The sequence below is a fragment of the Haematobia irritans genome, chromosome 1 (genome assembly GCF_050003625.1).
Source record: "Haematobia irritans isolate KBUSLIRL chromosome 1, ASM5000362v1, whole genome shotgun sequence".
NCBI classification, from domain to species: Eukaryota; Metazoa; Arthropoda; class Insecta; order Diptera; family Muscidae; genus Haematobia; species Haematobia irritans.
In genome coordinates, this window is record NC_134397.1 from 275,637,898 (window position 1) to 275,665,394 (window position 27,497).

The following is a 27,497-nucleotide window of genomic DNA, read 5'->3' on the forward strand; positions in this document are numbered from 1 at the left end:
TATTGAAGTCAATACAAAACTTAATTGTATAAAGACAAATTTTTGGATCCGGCCAAACTTTTGTATTCTTGTGTGAAGGACGAACCCTTTTGAAATTGGTTTAAATTTCCAGATATACACTCAAAAAAAAGTGAACTCTCTATTTCACTAAAGCCAATTTAACTCTATTTTAGTTCATGGAATTATTATGTTTGGAGAAAGTTTCATTTACTCTAATAATCTTTTGCGTACTTTTGGACAAGGAAAAAACTTTATATTAGAGAAATACGTCTTCTACGCTAAGCAAAATTTGCATTCGTATTTTAAGGACATGAAATCTTTGGCCTCACGCCAATATTTTTTTCAACTTGCGTTTGATCCGGCCAATGGGAGCTAAATCTAAATCTGAATCAATTTGTCTTATATTGTTAACTTACGAGACACACAAAGCATTCGGATGTTCCACATTTTAAGAAGATCGGCTGATAAACACGGAAATTAGAAGCAGACCGGTGACATGAATAAATATTACAGCTATATCTAAATCTGAACCGATTTTTTCCCTAAAATCAATATTGATTGTCTTTGAGCCAAAATAAATGAAACTACGAGCAGTGCGCTGAAAAAAAATATCGTGAGGCCAAAAGATTTCATGTCCTTAAAATACGAATGCGAATTTTGCTTAGAATAAAAGATGCAGTTTTCTGATATAAAGTTTTTGTTTTTCTTGTCCAAAAGTCGATAAACTTTTCAACGATGTCGTTTTTTTTTCCTTGTAGCTAAGTAATTCGACTTAAAACTAGGTATGTTTACATGATTTTGTTTGACTAAGATCAACTTTAATTCAAAAATTGTTTAAAATTAATGAAATTGTCTTTAAATTTGTCGACGATCAATTCATGAAGCTGGAAAAAACGAATTCCTAGAAACATGTACGCAAAACTCAAACTTAAGAGAATTGTGTCTTAAAGTTATCTCTACTCCAATTCTCCGCGTTTTTTAGTCGGAATCACAACCAAAATCATTAGTGTAACCGTTTTTTCAATGTTCACACAGAAAAAATATCACCAACATTTTGTCAATGTAGGTGAAACGAAAGCCGTTTATTCCGTTTTGATTTTTCGTGAACGTGAACCAGGCATGCTTTTTCACATAAAAATACATGAACAGACAGACATATAGACGGACGGAGAGAAGGAGAGACATCGCAAAATGGACTTCGAATTTAAGACGATGGGTATACGAAACGATGGGTCTATGAGTGCTCCTTATGCACTGAAAAAATATTGACCTAATATGAAGGAGCATGCAAACCATCTTGTACAGGCATATTTATACACAAAAAAAAATACTCTTTCATATTGGCATGCGTTTGTAAAGGAAAGAAAAAAAATGATCATTTGCCATTTCTTCCTTCACTACACGCAGAGAAGGAATATGATCACCTCAACCATGTGTCAGAGCAAAATGTCATTTTTGTTTGGTGACCATGTAACATGTTTGTCACTAAAATATTATTTTCTCGTCAAATATAACCTGCTTGCCGAAATCAGATACATGATTTCCGAGAAAATAACATGGTTGCGAAAACCATGTTACATGGTCACCACCCAAAAATAACATTTTGCTCTTAAAACATGTTTGAGGTGATCATATTCCTTTTCTGGGTGTATCTCTCTCTCTCTCTGCCATTTGGAAACATATATTTGTTTTAATGAAAGCTCAGATTAAAAATATTTAATATGTCAAACACTATGTTTGTAACATTTTAACATATTTACAAGTCGCAATCATTTCATACCAGTTCTTGAACATTATATGCTTCCACTTAAAAATCAAATGTTAACAAATCGAGCTCCAAACACACATGTTTCTACACCGAAACATATGAGAAACTCTATTTTTTTCATGCGTGTAATAATTTTATACTACACTTCCCACAACTACTTGACAAATTCATTTCCTAAAATCCTATTTAACACCCACAATCATTCTTTGCTGATACTCTTTATAGTAAAATAGGTGCCATCTTATCACAAATTGCCCTAACAAATTCTCGTTTCAAATGAAATCCTCCACTTAAGTTAATAAATTTATAATGATCGTGTTTCGTATTTATGATCCCCTTTGCCATGGATTACCCACCAGCCATGATTAATGTTTTGTACAACAGATATTGTAGTATCATGCATTTGGAGAAGGTTGTGTGGGTATATGTATGAGAGCAGGGATGGAGTTTTCTTTGGCCCTTCGGCCACAATAGTCAATGCACAATAGTTGTTCATTCGGCCCCTCTTCCCAGTCATCCCTCGTAATGTATTGGTGATGGAGTTCTCTTCGCCTTTTACCTCTTTAGGTTGGCTTTACCTTAATGGGTTACGATAGCTTGTGCTTTTGCTGCATCATCATCATCAGTCTTTGTAGCTTTGCTATTTCTGTTGTAGTTGCTACTGCTCGTTTGTGGTGCATTTCACATCCATCCTCATTCTCATATATGTTAATAAATAAAATAAGCATTTTTAACAGTAAAATGTTGTGATGCCATCGAAAAAGAGCTTTTGAGGCAATGGGAGCGCAGATGCTAGCTTAGTTGGAAATCTTTCTACTTCTTCTTCTCCTCAGAGGGTTGGGAGTTTCAATATGAATGGGAAACGCATGTATATAACTGCCAGGCATTTTGATGCCCTGATGCCCTAATGTGATGTATGAGGAAAGCTTTCTGTTCTTGCCTTTCGGCAAATGCTGTCAAAGTCTTGTGCTGTTGTTTTTTGTTGCAAAGGGTGATAAGAGGGAAGCGCATGCTTTGCTAAATTTGTTTGTGCATTTTGCACTCTCTCGTGCATATATTTTGTTGTTGGGATTTTGTATAGCGTATCTTAAATTGTGCACAGAGTTGCCGGGTATTTTTAAATAGAAATGAACCAAACATTTATTTTTAGGATTATTGGAAAACAAAAAGTCTATAAGTCTCTATAAAATTTTAACCAACAAAAATAATGCATTTAAGTGTGACTTTTGCTATCAAATCAATATTATTCTTCTATAGAAAATTTACTCCAAAAACCAACGATCAGACAGAGAGATCTCTTTTTCTAAATACGAATCGTTACTTTTATCTTGGCCATCATACGAGTGTGGTCCCGGTTTTTTTTAACCTTGATATCAATGTTTCCTCTAGGGCAGCAATTAGATATGGTCTGCCTTAGATTGTAAGACATTTAACATACATTTATAACCATACGTCAAAAATGCCGTAAATCTTCGTAAAATTCTTAGTTCTTGACTATGCCTGTCTCTCTGAAAAAAAAAAAAAAAAATACACATTACTTTTGTCTATAAATTTCAAAATATTATTATACACTGAAAAAAAAGCATGCCCGGTTGCAAAGATTTTGTCTTTACTTTAACAATTTTGTTATTGATTCCGAGCCAAAGAAGCGGAGAATACAAGTTAGGATACTTTTAAGACACAATTCTCTTTTAAATTTGGGCTTTGTGTTCTTGGTTCTACACAGAAAAAAAATACTGTCGTGAGATCAAATATTTCATGCCTTTAAAATACGAATGCAAATTTTGCTTAGCATAGCAGACGTATTTCTCTAATATAAAGTTTTTTTCCTTGTCCAAAAGTCGATAAACTTTTCAATGAAATCGTATTGTCCTTATAATTAGGTTAGGTTAGGTTAGGTGGCAGCCCGATGTATCAGGCTCACTTAGACCATTCAGTCCATTGTGATACCACAGTGGTGAACTTCTCTCTTATCACTGAGTGCTGCCCGATTCCATGTTAAGCTCAATGACAAGGGACCTCCTTTTTATAGCCGAGTCCGAACGGCGTTCCATATTGCAGTGAAACCACTTAGAGAAGCTTTGAAACCCTCAGAAATGTCACCAGCATTACTGAGGTGGGATAATCCACCGCTGAAAAACTTTTTGGTGTTCGGTCGAAGCAGGAATCGAACCCACGACCTTGTGTATGCAAGGCGGGCATGCTAACCATTGCACCACGGTGGCTGTCCTTATAATTAAGTGATTTCTCTTAAAAATGGGTATCATAATATGAAAGAAAAAATGTTTGGACTAAGATCAACTTGACTTTACTAATTCAGAAAAATTCTTTAAAATTAATGAAATTGTCTTCAAATTTGTTGTCTTTTTGCATCTTGACTACAAAGCAAAAATATGTTAAAAAATAGGACACGTTTTTCAAAACTTTATTTTAAAGGCGTTTTTTACTCGAAACAAAAATTTCTACTGGAAGCCGAATCTGAATTAGGAAAATAAAGTTGTCGTTAACTCGTTTCTAAAGGATTTTGATAGCTTATGAAGAAAAAAAGCTGAAAAAGCGAAAAATTAAAATTTGCTGCCTAGAAGCAAGTACACAAAACCAAAATTTAAAAGAGAATTGTGTCTTAAAAGTATCCTTACTTGTATTCTCTGTTTCTATGGATCGGAATCAATACCAAAATCTTTAAAGTAAAGGCAAAATCTTTGGAACAAGGCATGCTTTTTTTTCAGTGTAGGAAGCAAATTTTAATTTTTCGTTTTTTCAGCTTTTTTTCATATGCTATCAAAGTCCTTTAAAAAAGTCTTAACGACAGCTTTATTTTCCAAATTCAGACTCGACTTCCAGTAGAAATTATGCTATGTTTCAAGTAAAAAATGTCTTTAAAATAAAGTGTTGAAAAACATGTCCTATTTTTGAACGGGTTTTTGCTTTGTAGTCAAGATGCAAAAAGACAACAAATTTAAAGACAATTTCATTAATTTTAAAGAAATTTTCTAAATTATTGAAGTCAAGTTGACCTTACCCCAAAAAATTTTTCTTTCATGTTATGATACCCATTTTTAAGTCCATTCACTTATTTATAAGAACAACAAGACTTCATTGAAATGTTTATCGACTTTTGGACAAAGGAACTTTATATTAGAGAAATGCGTCTTCTACGCTAAGCAAAATTTGCATTCTTTTAAGGACATTAAATCTTTGGCCTCACGACAATATTATTTTCAGTGTAACAAATTCTAAAATTCCTTAATGTGGCGTTTTATATAGAAACCATCTTTATTATACACTCAAAAAAAAATTTACTTGGATCCAAAGATTTTGACCTTCCCTTAAGGATTTTTGATTATTGATTCCGAGCCAAAGATGCGGCTTCTTTAATATAAAGACATTTTTGCGGACGTCCTTGGCTTTAAATCTAGGATCAAATAAATTAAAATTGGACACAGATCTCATTCATCGAGTTTTTATTTTCTCTTTGCGATATATTAATAAAGGTATTTATGTACAAACAAATTCCTATTTCAAAATCCAAATTATGTCACGTACTTCAAAGTAAAAACAGTTTTCTTAATGCTAAAAAAACTTTAAACCAAAGATGCAAATCCTTAAAATAAGTCTTAGCCTATATTTGAAGCGTTTTTATCTTAAATTTAAAACTTCAATATATAAGTTGAGTTAAAGACGATTTCTTTAAATTAAAAATGTTTTTCTTTATTTTAAGGAAAATTTGCCTTACTTCAAAGATCTACAACTTCAGCAGGGAGACGCCAAATTTCAAGATTTGTGTCCTAAATTTAATGAAAACATTTTTGAAGCAAGGATTATAAACTTTCTTTTAATTAAAATGTCATTGTTTTAAAGAATTTTGTCCTTAGCAGTGCGTAAATTTTAAGCCCCACAATTTAAGTTGCATAATTTTTAATATCAGGTCAATATTTTTTTCAGTGTAGCATCTTGAATGGCATGCCCTATTTTTTAAGCGTCGTCATACCGATGTTACTAAAAAAGCATTTGATAACGATTTCTATAATACATAAGAAGTGAGTTGGATTTGTTTAAACAATTTGGCCTACATTTAACAAACTTTTCTTTAATATAGAGATAATGAGTTTTAAATCGAGATAGACGGTATTAAGTTTGAGCTCGTAAGTACTAAATGTTAAACATAAATTCGGTAGTACAAAATTTTACTTCCTCTTTTGTCAACGTCCGCCACACTCAAAAAAAGTTTACTTGGATCCAAAGATTTTGATCTTCCTTTAAGGATTTTGGTATTGATTCCGAGCCAAAGATGCGGGCTCTTTAAAATAAGGAAATTTTTTTCCGACCTATCTGGCTTTAAATCTACAAAAAAAAATGTTTCTGATTCAATCATGAAATTAATTGATCCAATTAATTTTTTAATTGAAATGTCTTCAATCACAGAAATGATAGTATCAATTAAAAAATTAATTGACAGTCAATTAAAATATTAATTGATCCAATTAAAAAATTAATTGATACTAATAATTTGCGTGATTGATTTTTGTGAATCAATTTGTGAAATCAATTAAATTTTTAATTGAATATGTTTTAAAATTCAATTAAGATTTTAATTGGAAAAATTTTCGTGAAATTTGTTTCTGTGTGGGACCAATAAAATTAAGATATAGATCTCATTTATCGAATTGTCATTTTGTTATTCGGGTACAAACAAATGCCAGTTTAAAAATCCAAATTATGATGGATACTTCGAAGTAAAAAATATTTTCTTAATTCCAAAAAAAAACTTTAAATCCAAAATGCAAAATCCTCAAAATAAATCTAAGCCTATATTTGAAGCGTTTTTATCTTAAATCTAAAGATTCAATATTTCAGTTAATTTAAGGACAATTTCTTTAAATCACAAATGCGTTTCTTTACTTTAAGGAAAATTTGGCTTAATGTAAAGACACGCAACTTCAACGAAGAGAAGCAAATTTTCTAAATATGTGTGTCCTAAATTTAATGAAAAAAAAAAAATTGAAGCAAAGATTATAAAATTTCGGCGATCACCTCTTCATTGCAGCCAATTTTTTTCCCTTCGAGCATCCTTTTGAGGTCTGAGAACAAGAAAAAGTCGCTGGGGGCCAGATCTGGAGAATACGGTGGGTGGGGAAGCAATTCGAAGCCCAATTCATGAATTTTTGCCATCGTTCTCAATGACTTGTGGCACGGTGCGTTGTCTTGGTGGAACAAGACTTTTTTTCTTCTTCATATGGGACCGTTTTGCCGCGATTTCGACCTTCAAACGCTCCAATAACGTCATATAATAGTCACTGTTGATGGTTTATCCCTTCTCAAGATAATTGATAAAAATTATTCCATGCGCATCCCAAAAAACAGAGCCCATTACTTTTCCAGCGGACTTTTGAGTCTTTCCACGATTCGGAGACGGTTCACCGGTCGCTGTCCACTCAGCCGACTGTCGATTGGACTCAGGAGTGCAGTGATGGAGCCATGTTTTATCCATTGTCACATATCGACGGAAAAACTCGGGTGTATTACAAGTTAGCAGCTGCAAACACCGCGCTGTTGTTTTTGGTCAAATGTGAGCTCACGCGGCACCCATTTTGCACAGAGCTTCCGCATATGCAAATATTGATGAATGATGTGACCAACACGTTCCTTTGATATCTTTAAGGCCTCTGCTATCTCGATTAACTTCATTTTACTATGACTTCTCCCTTGTTAAAAGAAAGTGCCCTACCACTTTCTGTCAAATTTTAAGGTTTCCCTTCATTACAGAAAGTCCCATAATAAAGGGTGATTTGTTAAGAGCTTGATAACTTTTTTAAAAAAAAAAAACGCATAAAATTTGCAAAATCTCATCGGTTCTTTATTTGAAACGTTAGATTGGTCCATGACATTTACTTTTTGAAGATAATTTCATTTAAATGTTGACCGCGGCTGCGTCTTAGGTGGTCCATTCGGAAAGTCCAATTTTGGGCAACTTTTTCGAGCATTTCGGCCGGAATAGCCCGAATTTCTTCGGAAATGTTGTCTTCCAAAGCTGGAATAGTTGCTGGCTTATTTCTGTAGACTTTAGATTGACGTAGCCCCACAAAAAATAGTCTAAAGGCGTCAAATCGCATGATCTTGGTGGCCAACTTACCGGTCCATTTCTTGAGATGAATTGTTCTCCGAAGTTTTCCCTCAAAATGGCCATAGAATCGCGAGCTGTGTGGCATGTAGCGCCATCTTGTTGAAACCACATGTCAACCAAGTTCAGTTCTTCCATTTTTGGCAACAAAAAGTTTGTTAGCATCGAACGATAGCGATCGCCATTCACCGTAACGTTGCGTCCAACAGCATCTTTAAAAAAATACGGTCCAATGATTCCACCAGCGTACAAACCACACCAAACAGTGCATTTTTCGGGATGCATGGGCAGTTCTTGAACGGCTTCTGGTTGCTCTTCACTCCAAATGCGGCAATTTTGCTTATTTACGTAGCCATTCAACCAGAAATGAGCCTCATCGCTGAACAAAATTTGTCGATAAAAAAGCGGATTTTCTGCCAACTTTTCTAGGGCCCATTCACTGAAAATTCGACGTTGTGGCAGATCGTTCGGCTTCAGTTCTTGCACGAGCTGTATTTTATACGGTTTTACACCAAGATCTTTGCGTAAAATCTTCCATGTGGTCGAATAACACAAACCCAATTGCTGCGACATTTCATTCATCGACATTTCACGGTCTTCAGCAACACTCTCAGAAACAGACGCAATATTCTCTTCTGTACGCACTGTACGCATTCGTGTGGTTGGTTTAATGTCCAATAAAGTAAACTGAGTGCGAAACTTGGTCACAATCGCATTAATTGTTTGCTCACTTGGTAGATTATGTAGACCATAAATCGGACGTAAAGCGCGAAACACATTTCGAACCGAACACTGATTTTGGTAATAAAATTCAATGATTTGCAAGCGTTGCTCGTTAGTAAGTCTATTCATGATGAAATGTCAAAGCATACTGAGCATCTTTCTCTTTGACACCATGTCTGAAATCCCACGTGATCTGGTATCACAATGGACTGAATAGTCTAAGTGAGCCTGATACATCGGGCTGCCACATAACCTAACCTAACATTTATTGTGCCCACAAATTGTTCTGTATCATACTTTTGAGGTTAAATACTTTTGTTCTGTATACTGTGACCAAAATCTCTTTTCGATTCTAGAAAAAAACTGTTCTGATAAAATGTTGGTTCAAAATGTCTCAGGCAATAGAAGCAATATTACATTACGGACAAGCTCCAATTGATTTACTCAATGCGCTGTAGATACACAAAGCATCGATGTCTAGCAGGATTTCAAAACGGAAAAAAAATTCTGGCAACACTGTCTCTACAATCGGGGGGGCAAAGCATCGATGTCTAGCAGGATTTCAAAACGGCAACAGCAACAATAGTAGTGCAGTGGAGCATCTAAAAACTCTTGAGTTGTTTGTTGTTGTTGCTGTTGTAAAGCCTTTAGCTATGATGTTGTTCTAGTCTGGATACTTCAATGGGAGTTGATTTTCGCCTTTCCATGGAATTTGCAAACGAACGAAGCAAGCAATAAAATTAAACTATTTTCCCTACACCAGTCCCCTTTGAACAACATCAAGTGGACTTTTTACATTTTTTTCCGGAGGTGGCCCCCTAGAGAATGTGCGGTTTGTAAGTTTGAGTGTGTATGTGTGTTTCAGTTTAAAAGTGGCGGCAAACCAGGACAAACTAAAGGGTGATTTGTTAAGAGCTTGATAACTTTAAAAAAAAAAAAAAACGCATAAAATTTGCAAAATCTCATCGGTTCTTTATTTGAAACGTTAGATTGGTCCATGACATTTACTTTTTGAAGATAATTTCATTTAAATGTTGACCGCGGCTGCGTCTTAGGTGGTCCATTCGGAAAGTCCAATTTTGGGCAACTTTTTCGAGCATTTCGGCCGGAAGAGCCCGAATTTCTTCGGAAATGTTGTCTTCCAAAGCTGGAATAGTTGCTGGCTTATTTCTGTAGACTTTAGACTTGACGTAGCCCCACAAAAAATAGTCTAAAGGCGTCAAATCGCATGATCTTGGTGGCCAACTTACCGGTCCATTTCTTGAGATGAATTGTTCTCCGAAGTTTTCCCTCAAAATGGCCATAGAATCGCGAGCTGTGTGGCATGTAGCGCCATCTTGTTGAAACCACATGTCAACCAAGTTCAGTTCTTCCATTTTTGGCAACAAAAAGTTTGTTAGCATCGAACGATAGCGATCGCCATTCACCGTAACGTTGCGTCCAACAGCATCTTTAAAAAAATACGGTCCAATGATTCCACCAGCGTACAAACCACACCAAACAGTGCATTTTTCGGGATGCATGGGCAGTTCTTGAACGGCTTCTGGTTGCTCTTCACTCCAAATGCGGCAATTTTGCTTATTTACGTAGCCATTCAACCAGAAATGAGCCTCATCGCTGAACAAAATTTGTCGATAAAAAAGCGGATTTTCTGCCAACTTTTCTAGGGCCCATTCACTGAAAATTCGACGTTGTGGCAAATCGTAAGTCTATTCATGATGAAATGTCAAAGCATACTGAGCATCTTTCTCTTTGACACCATGTCTGAAATCCCACGTGATCTGTCAAATACTAATGCATGAAAATCCTAACCTCAAAAGAATCACCCTTTACAAAATAGTCCATGTTCCTCTTCATTACACTTTAACTTTTCGTTGACACACCACTAGCAAAAGCGACAACTCACAAAAATAAACGCATATTTCGTGAGAAAAGGACAATGCCAGTCGAACAGAATTTCAAAAGACGACAGTTTTATATGGCAGATTCTTGCTAATGGATTATTCAGGATATCAGCAATGAAGCTTGTGCTCTAACTTGTTCGATGATGGGCGCTCTACGATTTTACTATTGCTAGTCTTCAGCGATGGACTAGGCAAGACAAAAGCGTGGCATATTTAACATCATCTCAACTCGGAAATATAATCAAATCATGAATTATATTACTGCGACAAATTGCAACGACAAGTCATTACAGAAATAGCATAAAGAAATATTCAAACAGAAACAGAACTGAAGAAGACAAAAAAAAAAAAGAAACAAGAAAACAAAAAACCAAAAAAAAAAAATATAAAAACAAAATAAGCAAGCTCTTCACAAGGGACAGCGGATAACGGATAACAGCAGAAAACACGCCAAATAGTACATACTGGCAACATCACTTATCCACCACTTCCACATCCTCATCCGTAGCTGTTCATATCCCTGCCAGAGCAACAGTCACAGTTACCATACCGATACGGCTACAGCAACATCAACAAAATCTCCGTTTGGTTCGCTGTGTTGTAAAGTTTTAGCATTAAGGATACATTTAATTGCCGTCCGCATTCATACACAAACTTAGTGGCGGAGAAATTGCCGCATTGGCAGGCGTAACGGAACACGGATCGGGGATAGAAAGAAAAAGTTTTCGTTTAGTTTGTTAGAACCGCCGCTTCCGACTATTATAGGTCATAATTTATTAAATTAACAAGTGTACGAATTGCTGCATGTCGAACAGACGGACAATCGACGCACTCTTTGAGGGAAATTTAGTGTAGTGGAAAACTTTTTACTTTGCCTTGCTGCAAGCAAAGAAAATGTGTGATGCCTAATTTGGGCTGTCCATAAAAACAAAACAAAAATTCTTTATTAAAACCGCAATGGAGTTAAGACAAGGTCTAATGACATCTACCATACCCAAAACAACCAAGGAGAAGTTTTCATGAATTTGGAAGGAGCAATTAGAAACAAGGCCGCCAGCATTGAAATTTCGAGTAATCAAGTCATTTCATTTTGGATATTGGCCAATCTTAGCAAAAGGAAGGAAGTTTCACACTGTCTCTTCAAAAAAAATTTAAACCAGTTTTCAATATCTAATCAGAAAAAAAAACCAAAATACGGGTTAAGCTTCAATGAACATTCGGGATATGGAGAATATAAAATTCCTCCTAAAAATATTGCTGACTATGATATTTCCCTGGGTTTTTGTACAACAATTTCGAGGCACGGATGCTTAATTTTGCTATGGTCCATGCTTTAGGCAAAATGTTTTGGGAGAAACCGCAAAGCAATTTAACCCACAACCACCCATCGTCATCGAGCAAATCATGGGAATTGCTAGACCAGAAATAATTGAAGCTCGAACTCTGTTACCGGTCATGAATGATGTTACACTCCATGAATTATAATCAAGTGCCAAGCCAACAAAAACAACTACAACAGCAACAGCAAGGGAAATGATAATGCCGGCTACAACGGTTCTATAGTTTTTTTGTCAATGTGTGTGTATTCATTCATGTGCTACACTTCCGTTTCCTATCGCCGTCGCCGTCATCTCTAACAATAGTCATTTGCTGTAATGCAAATGTGTGGCTGTGAATGTGTATATGTGTGTGGGAATAAACATAGAGTCGATCCTTCGGTCGGTCAGTCGGTGGGTTGTTACTAAATGAATGAGTGCGTGCTTTGAAATTATCGAAATAGCTAAACAAAGGAGGCCAAATTTTTGTGGCTATTCCTCTGTCCCTCTGTCTCACCCTGCTGCTCTCTATCTCTGGAAATGACTGTGGTGTAGCTGGAAAATTATAAATTTTTGTGGGGCTCCGAATAGAAGAATGATTTATGTGAGTGTTGAAAATTAGTTGATTTTTTTTGTTGTTTTTGTTTAAAATTCCTTTAATTTAATCCAAAGGATATTTCAAATTATCCAGGCCATACCATTAACTACCAAACCCTTCTTGCCCTTAAAAAATAAAAATAAAATAACATCCATAATTCATTAGAATTGAAGTGAATAAAGAAGAAATTTTTGTATAATGTTTTTTGTTTTTTTCTGTTTCTGTTTCTGGCTTCATCATTCACCAACCAAGCCAAGCCTAGACCATACCACCTCCACAGGACATTGGCAGCTTTACAAGATGTTGGTGGTATGGCCAAGTGTTTTTGTGTCAGCATCTGTGTGAGTGTGTATGTTAATGTTGGTATGTTTTTATGTCCCCAAAAAAACACACACAAAATAAATAAATAAAATCAAAATTTTAAATGAGGCTGCACTCACTCAAACAAAAAAAAAAAAAAAACATGCGAAAAAGAACACTTGATACCGCCGCCATTAAAAGCATAACCGGATATCTTAGAAACGAAGGATACCAGCGAATTTGGTGTGATTTCATGTTTGTGGACCTCATGAAACTTTTACTCTATAAATCTCAAGTGCTGGGGGCTTTGTGTTGACAGTTTTATGTGTTTTTTTTCTTTTGCTTTTTTCAAACGTATAAATTATATTTTTTTTCGAAAGTGCGAAAAATATTTTAAATTAAATTAAAGTTGGACATTAGAACGTTAGATTTGTTGGCATTAAGCCGAGTTGTTTTAGGAACAAACAAAAAAAAAATATGCAATATATCAAGCATAGAAAAAATAAAGAATTAATATTGCATTATTTCTTTAGTATTTTTGAATATGTTAATAATATTTCCAAAAACGTACATGAGAGAATAATTACATTGGACTCCCTTTACACTGAAAAAAACATTGTCGTGAGGTCAAAGATTTCATGTCTTTAAAATACGAATGTACATTTTGCTTAGCATAGAAGACGTATTTCTCTAATATAAAATTTTTTTTCCTTGTCCAAAAGTCGATAAACTTTTCAATAAAGTCGTGTTGTCCTTATAATTAAGTGATTTGACTTAAAAATGGATATCATAATATGAAAGAAAAAATGTTTGGGCTAAGGTTAACTTGGCTTTAATAATTCAGAAAAATTGTTTAAATTTAATGAAATTGTCTTTAAATTTGTTATCTTTATGCATCTTGACTACAAAGGAAAAAATCGTTCAAATATAGGACACGTTTTTCAACACTTTATTTTAAAGACATTTTTACGTGAAACATAGGATAATTTCTTCTGGAAGTCGAGTCTTAATTTGGAAAATAAAGTTGTCGTTAACTCGTTTTTAAAGGACTTTGATAGCATATGAAGAAAAAAAGCTGAAAAAATTAAAAATTTAAATTTGTTTCATAGAAGCAAGTACACAAAACCCAAATTTTAAAGAGAATTGTGTCTTAACAGTATCCTTAATTGTATTCTCCGCTTCTTTGGCTCGGAATCAATATCAAAATTTTTAAAGTAAAGACAAAATCTTTGGAACCGGACATGCTTTTTTTCAGTGTACCCAGAGGACGCCCAAAATTAACATTATGCTCTTGAAACATGTCTTGAAACATATGTGCTGGAACATATCTTTCCAGAATTTGTTCAAACAGAAAACACTGCAAACAAAATATGTCTCTCAAATAGAGTACGAGTTGCTCTCATTTGATTCTCTCACTGTGTTATGTTGATGACTTTCGTTATCTATCTCCGTCGCCATCTTTACCTTTTTATACCCTACACCATAGGATGGGGGTATATTAACTTTGTCATTCCGTTTGTAACACATGGAAATATTGCTCTAAGACCCCATAAAGTATATATATTCTGGGTCGTGGTGAAATTCTGAGTCGATCTGAGCATGTCCGTCCGTCCGTCCGTCTGTTGAAATCACGCTAACTTCCGAACGAAACAAGCTATCGACTTGATACTTGGCACAAGTAGTTGTTATTTATGTAGGTCGGATGGTATTGCAACTGGGCTATATCGGTCCACTTTTACGTATAGCCCCCATATAAACGGACCCCCAAATTTGGCTTGCAGACCCTCTAAGAGAAGCAAATTTCATCCGATCCGGCTGAAATCCATGCAAAACTTGGTCCACATCGGTCTATAATTATATATAGTCCCCATATAAACCGATCCCCCGATTTGGCTTTCTGAGCCTCTAAGAGAAGCAAGTTTCATCCGATCCGGCTGAAATTTGGTACATGGTGTTAGTATATGGTCTTTAACAACCATGCAAAAATTGGTCCACATCGGTCCATAATTATATATAGCCCCCATATAAACCGATCCCCAGATTTGGCTTGCGGAGCCTCTAAAAAAAGACAATTTCATCCGATCCGGCTGAAATTTGGTACATGGTGTTAGTATATGGTCTCTTACATCTATGCAAAAATTGGTCCACATCGGTCAATAATTATATATTGCCCCCATATAAACCATTCCCCGATTTTGCTTGCGGAGCCTCTAAGAGAAGAAAATTTCATCCGATCCGGCTGAAATTTGGTACATGGTGTTAGTATATGGCCTCAAACACCCATGCAAAAATTGGTCGAAATCGGTCCATAATTATATATAGCCCCCATATAAACCCATCCCTAGATTTGACCTCCGGAGCCCCTTGGAAGAGCAAAATTCATCCGATTCGGTTGAACCATGCCAAAAGTGGTCCATATTAGTCCATAATCATATGGACTAACTCACAATTTAGAAAACGATGTTAAGAAGTTTTTAGATACCGCAACCCAAGTAATTCGAATGAGGATGACAGTCTTTCGTAGAAGTTTCTACGCTATCCATGGTGGAGGGTACAAAAGATTCGGCCTGGCCGAACTTACGGCCGTTATACTTGTTTTCTTTATTCTCTCTTTTCCGTTTCTAAACATATATATGTTTATAAGAAATTTCTAAATTAATATATGTTTGCATCCAAAAACATTATAACTAAGAAATCCAAAAACATTATAACTAAGAAGAACCGGGGGTCAATTATCTCTAAATGGAGTGCTTCTTCAAAAATTTGTTAAAAAAAATACTCCACATTGCAGTGAAACCACTTAGGGAAGCTTTGAAACCCTCAGAAATGTCACCGGTTAGGGTAAAGCACCGAAAATGTTTTTGGTGTTCGAATGATTGAATTTCCACTGAGCAACTCCAAAAAGGTTCAATTTCCGGAGGAGCCTGATAGGCGATATCAATGATAACCACCAGCACCTAGTGGATACCATATTGATGCTAGCCCAGTTACAGCTCCCAGTAACGGTACCTGTAGGTAGTTCAACAAAACCCGAAGTCACTTGCTTTCAACAACTGGAGATGCCTGCAGTAGATACAGTTCACTTTTTATGAATTTTTCTATAGGCTGGGTGAATACTAATTTTGTATTTGCAAAGTATCGAAATATTTATATCAGACCCCATAAAATACTTAATCTTGGTCATGGTAAAATTCTGAGCCAATCTATCCGTCCGACCGTGTTTTGAATACACGATAAATTCTGCACGAAACAAGATATCGGCTTGAAACTTTGCATCAGGTCTCTCCATTCAAGTAGTTCGGTAGGCATACTAGGAGTCTCAAGCAGTTCTTGAGACTCATATGGGGTCATTTTTCAACTGATCCGCTTATATTTGGTATTCATTTGTATTTTAGAGTTGTATTTTTTTGATCCTTCCGATTGAAATTGAGTGCGTTACATTGTGATGCCACAAATTTATCGGTGCATTCATCGTCCTTAGTATTCACTTCTCAAGCCACTCAAAAAATGGATCATATTATTCCATAATAAAATAGGATCAGTATATAAAGTTATCTATGATTAAAGTGTCCTACAGTTTTAAGGTACTATTACATCTATGTACGTTACTACAAAGCAAGTACTGCGCAATTCAAAGCGAAGAGTAAATGTTTATTGTTTAATTTTTTCTGCCCAGATCTTTCTTTTAGAATATCCTATGCATAGGATTAATGTGAAAATAATTTAACAAAAATCATTCTCTTTTGAAACCAATTGGATCTGCCCACTCTTAAACCATAATGCATTCATAATTAGCCTCTAATTTCTTATCCATATCAGTCAACAATCATTTCATCCCCTTGTCTTGCCGGCATTCTGACCGGATATTGGTTCTGTCATTAATCGCTCTAGGCCTTCCATTTTTTTCCTAAATACTTTAGCTGATGTTGTGCCACAAATTAAGGCAAAACCATCAACTGTCAAATCAATATGCCACAAAAATAAGAAAAGTCACCACTAATGTGCTGCGGTAATCTGTTTGTGACATTTGTCTTAGTTTTCCTAATTAGTTTGTCTCATACTTATCATCATTTGGCCTCTCACTCATTTAAATGTTCCTTCCACTGTAGGTAATTTTCTGGATGAAAAAAGAAACCCCCTACTCCGCAAAAAAAACGGAAAAACTTGCTAAATTTGTGACAATTTGTTTCGTCTAGAAGAATTTCAGGAGACCTTAATATATGCCCAAGTTGTTATGGTCGTTTACCATTTAATGATTTCGTTTGTGCCTCTTAAATTGCTTGCTAATGTCTCAATTATTTCTTTTTCTTCTCTAGGCCTTGTTGCATACTCATGATGTTGTGGCGCGCGATGTATATGGCGAAGAGGCATTACGGGTGACACCACCTCCTATGCCTCTCTATTGTAATGGGGAAGATTTGGATAGTACCGATGCCGGAGAATTACAACATGTGACCAGAGTACGATTGGTGCAGTTCCAAAAGAATACAGATGAGCCAATGGTAAGTCAATAGAAATTTCATGAAAATGACCATAGAAAGGATACAAAATACGGATTTAATCTCACTGAAAATTGGCTTGTTCAGATATAAAAAAATTACGATTTTTTCTAATTTTGGACAACCCAAATTTTTCTTTAAAATTAGACAAGAACGTAGTTTCTTTAAAAATAGGACGTAACCAGTAAGAAAGGCGTTCCCAAAAAGTGATGAAACTGTTCTTTTTGGATCCGCAAATGGTGGAAAATTGGCTAATGCGCTTTACAGACTATCAGTTATTCCGGACAGAATGTCGGTGTTTGTAAAGAATCTTACAGTGTGTCGCATCGATACGACTTGTCTGCGATAACTAAATAATCAGTTAATGATTTATCGATCCCATAAACATGCAGCAGTATCGATAATGCTTTCGGACTTAACTTATAATGTGCACAATACATGGGATATGTTCGTCACGAGCACTGTCGTTCGGAATAACGGATAGTCTGTAAAGCGCATAGGAAGCAATTCGTTTTATATGGGCTTGCCATAGAGCGAAAGTTATCTTTTTGGGCATCCTTTGCATTGTTTCGCTTTGGTTCACTGAAAAAAACTCTTGCCCGGTTCTAATGATTTGGCTTTACACTAATGATTTTTGTGTTGATTCCAAGCCAAAGAAGCGAACAATTGAAGTAAGGATACACTGTGTGTATCGTTGTATAAAGAAAATATATTTTCACATCATCACCAATTTCTATAAATCTCCATAATATGAGTCCCACATAACCCATTTCAACAATATCTACGTCTCCTTTTCCTCCATTGTATCGCTTTTCCTAGATGTAACAAGCCAAGCCAAAACTAATTTTGAATAAATAAAATAACTTTACACTTCATTTGATAAATGTACTTGGCTCCCTGAAGCTAAGCTCCTATCTAAATGTTTAACAAGCCATTTTAGCAGTTAATCATTTGTTCGATATCATCATCCATCCGCCACCATTCGATACCCTCGGGATATTTATTTAGATTAAAAGTTTCATTATTTCCATGGCAAAATAAATAAAGTAAATTACACATCCCGCCAGTTAAAGAGTTCAGTCAAAGAGGTATGTTTAGAGGCCATGAAACAAATAACCAATTGGGTTATGTTTGTCAGCAAGATGATTAGTTTTGAAGTTTTGCTTTCAATGCAACACATGTCCTTAAATGGTATAATCATTAGGAATTTTCCCAACATAAGAACGAGTAATCATCGAATGATTAAACTGAAAAAAAAATCCAAAGATTCATTATCAAAGTTCATTCTAAATATAAAGAAACGAGTTTAATTTTCAGAAGAAAAAAAAAAAACGATGAGACTTTTTCGACTAAGCAATACTAGTCCACATTGGGTTATGTTAGGTTATGCAGTATAAAACCAATCCATGGAAACGGTCTATATCCCATAATGGTTCAGAGAGTTTACTTTTATATTTCGGGAGAATAAAAACAAATATTTATAAACGAATAATCATCGCTTTATGGTTTTTCAATAAAGGGTGATACGGTCAAAATTTTGTCAATATAAACTTGACGTATTTCTTTCAATTTTGCATTTAAAAAACCAGAACACCCCTCAGTTTGAAGGTGTGTGTGTGTAGAATGTTGCTCCTATTTTGATTTTGGAATTCACTCTTCAGTTGTCAAAATGCCGTCCAAGCAAGAAGAGCAGCGTATCAAAATTTTGTTCGCGCATCGCGAAAATCCGAGCTACTCGCACGCAAAGCTGGCAAAATCGCTAAAAGTTGCCAAATCAACCGTTACAAATGTAATTAAAGTGTTTGGGGAACGTTTGTCGACAGCCAGGAAGTCAGGATCGGGGGGAAATCGAAAACCGGAAGCCGCTGAGACGACAAAGAGAGTTGCCGGTAGTTTCAAGCGAAACCCTAACCTCTCTCTCCGAGATGCCGCAAATAAGCTGGGTGTATCGTCTACAACCGTGCATCGAGCCAAAAAACGAGCCGGACTATCGACTTACAAGATGGTAGTGACTCCAAATCGCGATGATAAACAAACACCCTTTATATTCCCCATTAAGGTCTATACATTTTGCGTTGGACCAATTGTTCAATTATTCGATCAAATTATTCGAAGTACATATCTCCAAAACATGCATGCTGAATGCATCAACCGCTTATCTAGGTGTGGAAGAACGGAAAATCGTTGACCTCATTTTTTCACGCACGGGAATAAAAAGAAGTAATTTGGTGCCAAGTCAAGACTCTACGGCGGATAACCCATCAAATCGATGTTTTGGGTGCTCAAAAACGTAGTTGCAAAATACTGACCCTACTTGACTAAAATTTGCAAAAAAAAAATGTGGGCCCATATCTCGCAAACTATAAAAGATATTCGCACTCGATTTTTTTGGAGGGTTTTACAAGTTCCATCCAGCAGAGAAAAAATCCGAGAATGAAGTGTTATCCATCTTCGACGGTTGGTTTTCCTAATTTCTTGGAAGACAACTGGCAAACAAATGGTTGTGTATCACTCAGAATTTACTGTTCTGCGTTGTTACTTGGAACTGTTTCGAGCACGAGCAGCTTTTGTTGTATTTGGCTCATCTTAAAACACCCATACAGTCGACTGTTGCTTACATTCGGACTCGTACCACGATTGCCAAAAATAATCTACCAAAATTTGGAGACAATTTTACCAAAAAACTTTCAACCAAAAAAATCGTATTTAGCAAAATTTAATTTATATAGGAAATTTTGTCCAAATTGTATTTCTACACAGAAATTTCACGTAAATTTTTCCAATTTAAATTTTAATTGAGTTTTAAAAAATATTCAATTAAAAATTTAATTGATTCAAAAAATTTTTTAATTGAAACAAAAATCAATAACAAAAAGTTATAGTAGCAATTAATTTTTTAATTAATTTTTTAATTTTTTAATTAATTAATTAATTTTTTTCAATTAATTAAATCAATTTCGTGAAAAAAAATTGTGAGTATAGAAAATTTTGTAAAAATTTTATTACTTTAGAAAATTTCTGAAGTACCTCTTAGTTGGAGAGGAATATTTTGCAAAATCAACCAAAACATCAGGAATTGTACCAACTGTGGTAACAGTGACTCGTACGCGTAAAACCAGGATTCATCAGCTGTCACGACGCCATAGACATGTTTCTAAGCTCCGTTTTGGAGCTATTCTTTCGACCAATCAATACGAGCCTCTTTTTGAGCGATTGGTAAAATATATGGGATTTTTTTTATGGTAAAATTTTGATGTAATATTGATTGTATGCTGGTGCCAGCAATGCCTAAGGTTATCCCAGTCTCACGACAGGTCACATAACGATTTTGCAATATCAGTTGGCGCATCAATGGTTTTCGGAACAACTGAACAACCGGAACAACGGCCTTCACGAAATTCGTAGTGGAGTGAACTACGACCTCGGTTGTATGGTGAATTCAACCATAGATAAACATTGGTCCTTGACGGAACTTCATCGCCAAAATTGAGTTAAGTTCATCGATGGGTTGCTATTGAGTTAATCCACGTTGGAAGTTGTAAATAATAATCACTCGGAAATGTTTACGATTTAATTCCATTTTTTGGGCAAGATAAACCTTCCAAGTTGCTGAAAACAACACAAACAGCACTCGTTTGTTAAAAGGTTCTGAGTACGTTTGGTACGTTGGCAGTTTGCAAAACTAAGATTGCCCAATCCTGCAATATAAATGGAACTATATCTACGACAGCGGTTGACCTTCGACCTTCAACCTTATCTTTGTATGGCCCAGGACCTTTATTGATGCTTGATCAACAATGAAAAAGCGATAATGCGATAGAAATTCTGGAGGTTTTGCAATAGTGAATATCTCCGCCTGCTGCTTTCTTCGTCTGACTTAGAAGACTCTCCAATTCTCTTTGCAGTAAATACCGCATTTTGTTCCCTCCTCCATTTTTGATCCATCCGTATAGATGTTGAGATCTACGAAATGTATTTTGTTCTGATCCCAGTCATTTATCATTGAATTTAGATGAAAATCTGTTCTTTCTGTTTAATTTCAATTCATCATTATGGCGGTTCGCTATGGGCCACAGGCCTTGTCATCCATATGTGACTGCTGGTCTTATTATTGTTAAAAAGGGATGGCTTTATTCTCCAACGTTCTCTAACCAACTTTTGACATACGTATTAGAGGTCTGCACAATTCCATTTGTAAATGCAGAGTACACGTGTACTTGCTACATGAGTACATCTATTTGAGAGAGTCGCAAAACTATTGGTACACATTTTGATGAACACCAAAAGCCACGAGTAACTTCTTGTTGCTACTCTGATGTCTTCACTACCAACAAACACATATTCCTCTTTCTCTCTTATTGAAGTGTACTCAGAGTGATCACGTCGAGTATGTTGCGAAAACAAAACTTCATAGAGTACTCCATGTACCACGTGCAGTTTCAGAAATACAAAAAAACAGTTACTCTCAATAATATATGTTTGGGTTTGTTATAAAGAACGGCAAACGTTAAGGTAAGTGTGTGACATACATAAATATATGAAATATGTGATATACATACATATCTATGATTAATAATAATGGAAAGTTTTGCTTCGCATATAACTGAGAAATACTTGTGGTACCACGTGAAGTGAAGAGAATCCATGTTGTACTTTTTCTCAAGTACTTACATTTTTATTGTTCCTTTTTTTCGGAACACATATTGTTTCGGATAAGTACTTGGTGGTATTTGACAAGCAAGTGTTCTCTTCACTTCACTACTTGCGCTCTGAGAGAAAGACAGTGTATGTACTATATTCGACAGCGAATTGCATACATGTAGTGAAAAGTTATTCGATGCAGACCTCTAATACGTATAATGTCGCGTAGGTCTTCTTTAGACCTACTTAATTCTCTTTGGAATTTAAGACAACTCCTACTACCGTACCGATTTAGAGAGGCTCAAATTTGACCCTTGAAGTTCTCGGTATTTATATCCTATAACTTTCCTATTTCTAGTGAAAAGTACAAAATCAGTTTCCGTGGATTAACCCCTAAACCACAGCTACGTGCCCAGTCCGAGATTGTAACGACTCACTCACATCACATTGGAGATGGTATCCAAGAATTTGCATTACTCTATTATATATGGGCTAAAATCCAAATTTTCACGAAATTGTATACCCACGCTTTTCGGTCAATAAAAAATTGCTTTTATGTTAGCAAATAGTATCTTTACCTTAGTATTATCAATTATCTTAAATATTTACTTTAAGTACAATTTATTTATCATCTCTATCCTGAAACCACCACTCAAATTGTTTGGTTACCTGTTTAGAACCTTAAAAAATATTTAATTTCCGCTCTAGCTTCCGGACCGAAAAAGAAATGTTTAAGAGCTCTTTGTGTTTTCTTTTATTTATGTTTTTTGTGTGAAAAATTTCCATTCATTCATTGCTGTCGTCTTCATTTTGTCTTCCCTCAGGGTATTACATTAAAGATGACCGAAGATGGACGTTGTCTGGTGGCGCGTATTATGCATGGTGGCATGATCCATAGACAGGCAACGCTGCATGTTGGCGATGAAATACGGGAAATCAATGGCCAGTCTGTGCAAAACCAATCCGTGGGGCAATTGCAACGAATGCTGGTAAGTAGCCATCTCTTACTCCATGATAAGAACAACAGAAAATGGTGGAGTGGTGGTGGAATTTGGTTTTGTTTTTTTTTCACTTTTCCAACTAACCAAGGACAACTATGCTGGAGGTTACAGAGCAAATAGCGAACAAAATTAAATCTTAAGACAAATATTTGTGATTTACTTCAACAGCATATTTGTGTAGTACACCCAGCTATTTGTTCCCATGATCAAACGAAATATACTTAAATAAATGTCTTCTTCTTCTTTTTCTTTATTCTTTGCAGCGTGAGGCACGCGGTTCTGTTACCTTTAAAATAGTTCCTTCTTATAGAAGTGCTCCTCCTCCATGCGAGGTAATTATAATTGATGATGATGCTGATGCTGATGCTGACGACGACGACAATGACAACAACAGCAACTCAAACAAATGAGATTTCTTTGCTTTGTTTGTCCCTGATGTTGTTTTCATTATCGTTTGTCGTTCAGTATTTGCCATTCTTAATTTTGTTTTATTTTATTCTTTTTGATTTTTATGTATTTTATTTTGACCTCCCTCCCCCCTCGTATTTATTAAGTATTATGTGTGTTGTTTGTATTCTTATATTAGTTTATTTACCTTCTTATAATGATGCTAGTGGTGTGGTGTTGTCATTTGATTACCATCTCTCTTTCTCTCGCTTGCACACTCGTTATATTTCAGCTTTTAATTTTGTTTTGTATGTTTGCAAGTGCATGTTTTAATGCAAACACTTCTATTGTAGGGTCATGCTTCATTCATGGCCCAAGAATCCCGAGTCGTGAGCTCTCGTATGATCGTCGTGAGAAGTTTTTGCCCAAGCCTTGTCGTCGTTAAGTTTTTTTTACAGTTTTTATTGTTGTTGTAAATGTTGAAAGTGTTTTTCCATGTAATGCGTATCTGTATGGCTTATTGAAAGTGTGCTTGCTATGCAATTGGCTGTATGAAAGCGTTTCTTTGCATGAGTGTGAGCGAGTGAGAGAGACAGAAAGGGTGACTGTATGTTTGTGACTTGTACGTGCACTATTTTTTAAATTTTAAATTACCTCTGTTTTTTGTCACCCTCTTGAATGGTGTGTTGTTGCCTTGGATAAATTCTGGATTGCTTGCTGCCACCAGAAGGCAATCTAAGCATTTGCACACCAACAGAAACAGGAGCTACCAACACGAGTAATAACGGAACGACAATAGCCATCAACGGCAACGCCAACGACCAAACAAACAAACACAAGAACAATGTCATATAAATAAGTGTGTGCGGAAGCGTATCATCTTCTTCATTGTTATCGTTTTTGTTGCTCGTTGATGGGATATTGTTGGCTTATGTTTTCATTCTCTTTCTTTTTTCTCTCAAACTATTGTTGCATCTTAAATAGGGTGTATTACTCTAAGGTGAAGAGATTTTTTACTTTCAACGAAACGAATTTGAAATAGTAATCGCAAGTGTTATTTAAAGGACGTGTTATGGTATAACTAAAATGGTTATTACCAACGTTTTATTCAATAAGAGTTTCTTTTGTTTAGAAATGTCGGAAATGAAAGAACGTCTCGGAAAGAACATTGATTAAAGATAAAAATGGTTTGATTTCCGATTGTTTGTAGGAAGAAAGTCCATAGTTAGATAAAGCGAAGAATAATTCTAACGGGACTCAAAGAGATGTTTAAATATCTCAAACATTTCTTCTTCTTTGATTTAAGGGAAAATATTGCCTTACTTCAAAAACATACGACTTTAACGGAGGAACACACATTTCATAGATTCATGATTTAATGACAAAATTTTTCATATTAGATCAATATTTTAGGTCTCAAAATTTATGTTTGTGACGTAGACATAAGCAGAATTGAACAGCAATTTTTTATTTTAATATTTAAAAATTACTACCTGCATTTGATCACACCCCCAAAAGGGGCTTTGTAGTCTTTAGTAAATAGCAGGGTAGAGCAAATTGAAGAAAATAATTTCTTACGTTGAATGGGAAGGATTCATGACTGGCTAGAATACCGATGGTGATGGTTTCAACTCCGGACCCAGTCTTGATGAGATATGATACGACGAGATATGAACCCGATATAATCGTATACATGACTAGATCTCAGATCCGATCTAGTTATATATATGATAGGTTAGGTTAGGTTGGGTGGCAGCCCGATGTATCAGGCTCACTTAGACTATTCAGTCCATTGTGATACCACATTGGTGAACTTCTCTCTTATCACTGAGTGCTGCCTGATTCCGTGCTAAGCTCAATGACAAGGGACCTCCTTTTTATAGCCGAGTCTGAACGGCGTCGCACATTGCAGTGAAACCACTTAGAGAAGCTTTGAAACACTCAGAAATGTCCCCAGCATTACTAAGGTGGGATAATCCACCGCTGAAAAACTTTTTTGGTGTTCGGTCGAACCCACGACCTAGTGTATGCATGGCGGGCATGCTAACCATTGCCCCATGGTGGGTCCCTATATATATGATAGGACTATTATATCTCTGACATTATCTACGCACTAATAAGGATCTAAATCTATAGAAAATACTGTTATCTGTTGTAATCAACTGTTATAATTTTATGGATATGTTCAGAACATTGTTAAGAAGCAATGTTCGAAATAACATTTTAGTACAGAAGTAGTGCAATAAAGGGTGATACGGTCAAAATTTGGTCAATATAAACTTGACGTATTTCTTTCAATTTTGCATTTAAAAAACCTGAACACCCCTCATTTAAGGGGTGTGTGTGTGTGTGTAGAATGTTGCTCCTATTTTGATTTTGGAATTCACTCTTCAGTTGTCAAAATGCCGTCCAAGCAAGAAGAGCAGCGTATCAAAATTTTGCTCGCGCATCGCGAAAATCCGAGCTACTCGCACGCAAAGCTGGCAAAATCGCTAAAAGTTGCCAAATCAACTGTTACAAATGTAATTAAAGTGTTTGGGGAACGTTTGTCGACAGCCAGGAAGTCTGGATCGGGGGGAAATCGAAAACCGGAAGCCGCTGAGACGACAAAGAGAGTTGCCGGTAATTTCAATCGAAACCCTAACCTCTATCTCCGAGATGCCGCAAATATGCTGGGTGTATAGTCTACAACCGTTCATCGAGCCAAAAAACGAGCCGGACTATCGACTTACAAGAAGGTAGTGACTCCAAATCGCGATGATAAACAAAATACGACGGCCAAAGCGCTATCCCGGAGGCTGTACACGACGATGCGACGAAGTTTGACTGCGTGGTAATGGAAGACGAAACCTACGTCAAAGCCGACTACAGGCAGCTTCCGGGACAGGAGTTTTATACGGCAAAAGGAAGGGGAAAGGTAGCAGATATTTTCAAGCACATAAAACTGTCAAAGTTCGCAAAGAAATATCTGGTTTGGCAAGCCATCTGTGCCTGTGGCTTGAAAAGCAGCATTTTCATAGCTTCCGGGACTGTCAACCAAGAAATTTACGTGAAAGAGTGTTTGAATAAACGTCTGCTGCCTTTCCTGAAGAAACACGGTTGTTCCGTACTGTTTTGGCCGGATTTGGCATCTTGCCATTACGGTAAAAAGGCAATGGAGTGGCCCAACGACAAGAGCCCTCCCAACACGCCAGAGCTCCGCCCAATTGAGAAATACTGGGCTATTGTCAAGCGGAACCTAAAGAAGACCAAAAAAACTGCTAAGGACGAGCAGCAGTTCAAGGCAAACTGGCTTTCTGCGGCGAAGAAGGTGGACAAGGTGGCTGTACAAAATCTGATGGCAGGTGTCAAGCGTGAGGCCAGGCAATTCGGATTTGGAAAAGCGAAAGCCTAACTGAATATTTGTCCTGAATTTTATACTAATTGAACTTGAAAAAGAAATTTAATTTGATTTTTTAAATAAACGATTTCACCGATTTACACTAGAGGTGTGCACGTGACACGAAATTGTCGTGACTCACGAAAATTTTCGTGATTCGTGCGTGAGTCGTGAGTCACGCTCATGACAACAGCGTGAGTGTGCGTGAGCGTGATTAACAAACCAAAATGTCGTGCGTGAGCGTGAGTCACGAAAATAATATCTTCGTGAGTGTGCGTGAGTAACGAATTACACTCACGACAATATTCCTGCTCACCAACATAAAACGCTTAAGAGTTAAATTCAATTACAATTCTAATGACACCTGAGATATTAATAGTTTAATAACACTCTCGATTTTAATAATGCTCATGTTTTCAGACACTTCGGTAAGGTAAATTAATTATAAAATTATTCGTGAGTCACGATATTTTTCGTGATTCACGGTATTTTTCGTGAGTCACGGTATTTTTTGTGAGTCACGACGTTTTCGTGCGTGAGTGTGCGTGAGTGTGCGTGAGCGTGAGTCCTACCAAAAAATATCGTGCGTGAGTGTGCGTGAGTATGATTTTTCTGTCGTGAGTGTGCGTGAACGTGAGTAAACTATTACTCACGTGCACACCTCTAATTTACACGCGTTTTCCCTTGACCAAATTTTGACCGTATCACCCTTTAAGTCCACAACGGATGAGATGCGAAAAAACGCATGATTCCAAATTGGCACATTGCCGATTGAATGTTTGGGATATAGCTGACCGATTAGGCATTTACAAAGATTGTCGGGATAATAACCTGCACGAAATTTAAAATGAGATAGTGTT

At 36.1% G+C, this 27,497-nt stretch overlaps 1 protein-coding gene across 9 annotated transcripts in view; it reads left to right on the forward strand.

The window, feature by feature from the left end:
• The window catches only part of CASK (peripheral plasma membrane protein CASK), a 444,900-nt gene that overhangs the window by 360,030 nt on the left and 57,373 nt on the right, over positions 1–27,497 (forward strand). For all 9 annotated transcript variants that reach the window (XM_075295032.1, XM_075295051.1, XM_075295042.1 and 6 more), the window contains 3 exons: positions 17,047–17,232; positions 22,695–22,859; positions 23,135–23,203. In XM_075295032.1, coding sequence (XP_075151147.1) covers positions 17,047–17,232; positions 22,695–22,859; positions 23,135–23,203 — 420 coding nt within the window. The remainder of the gene's footprint in view (positions 1–17,046; positions 17,233–22,694; positions 22,860–23,134; positions 23,204–27,497) is intronic.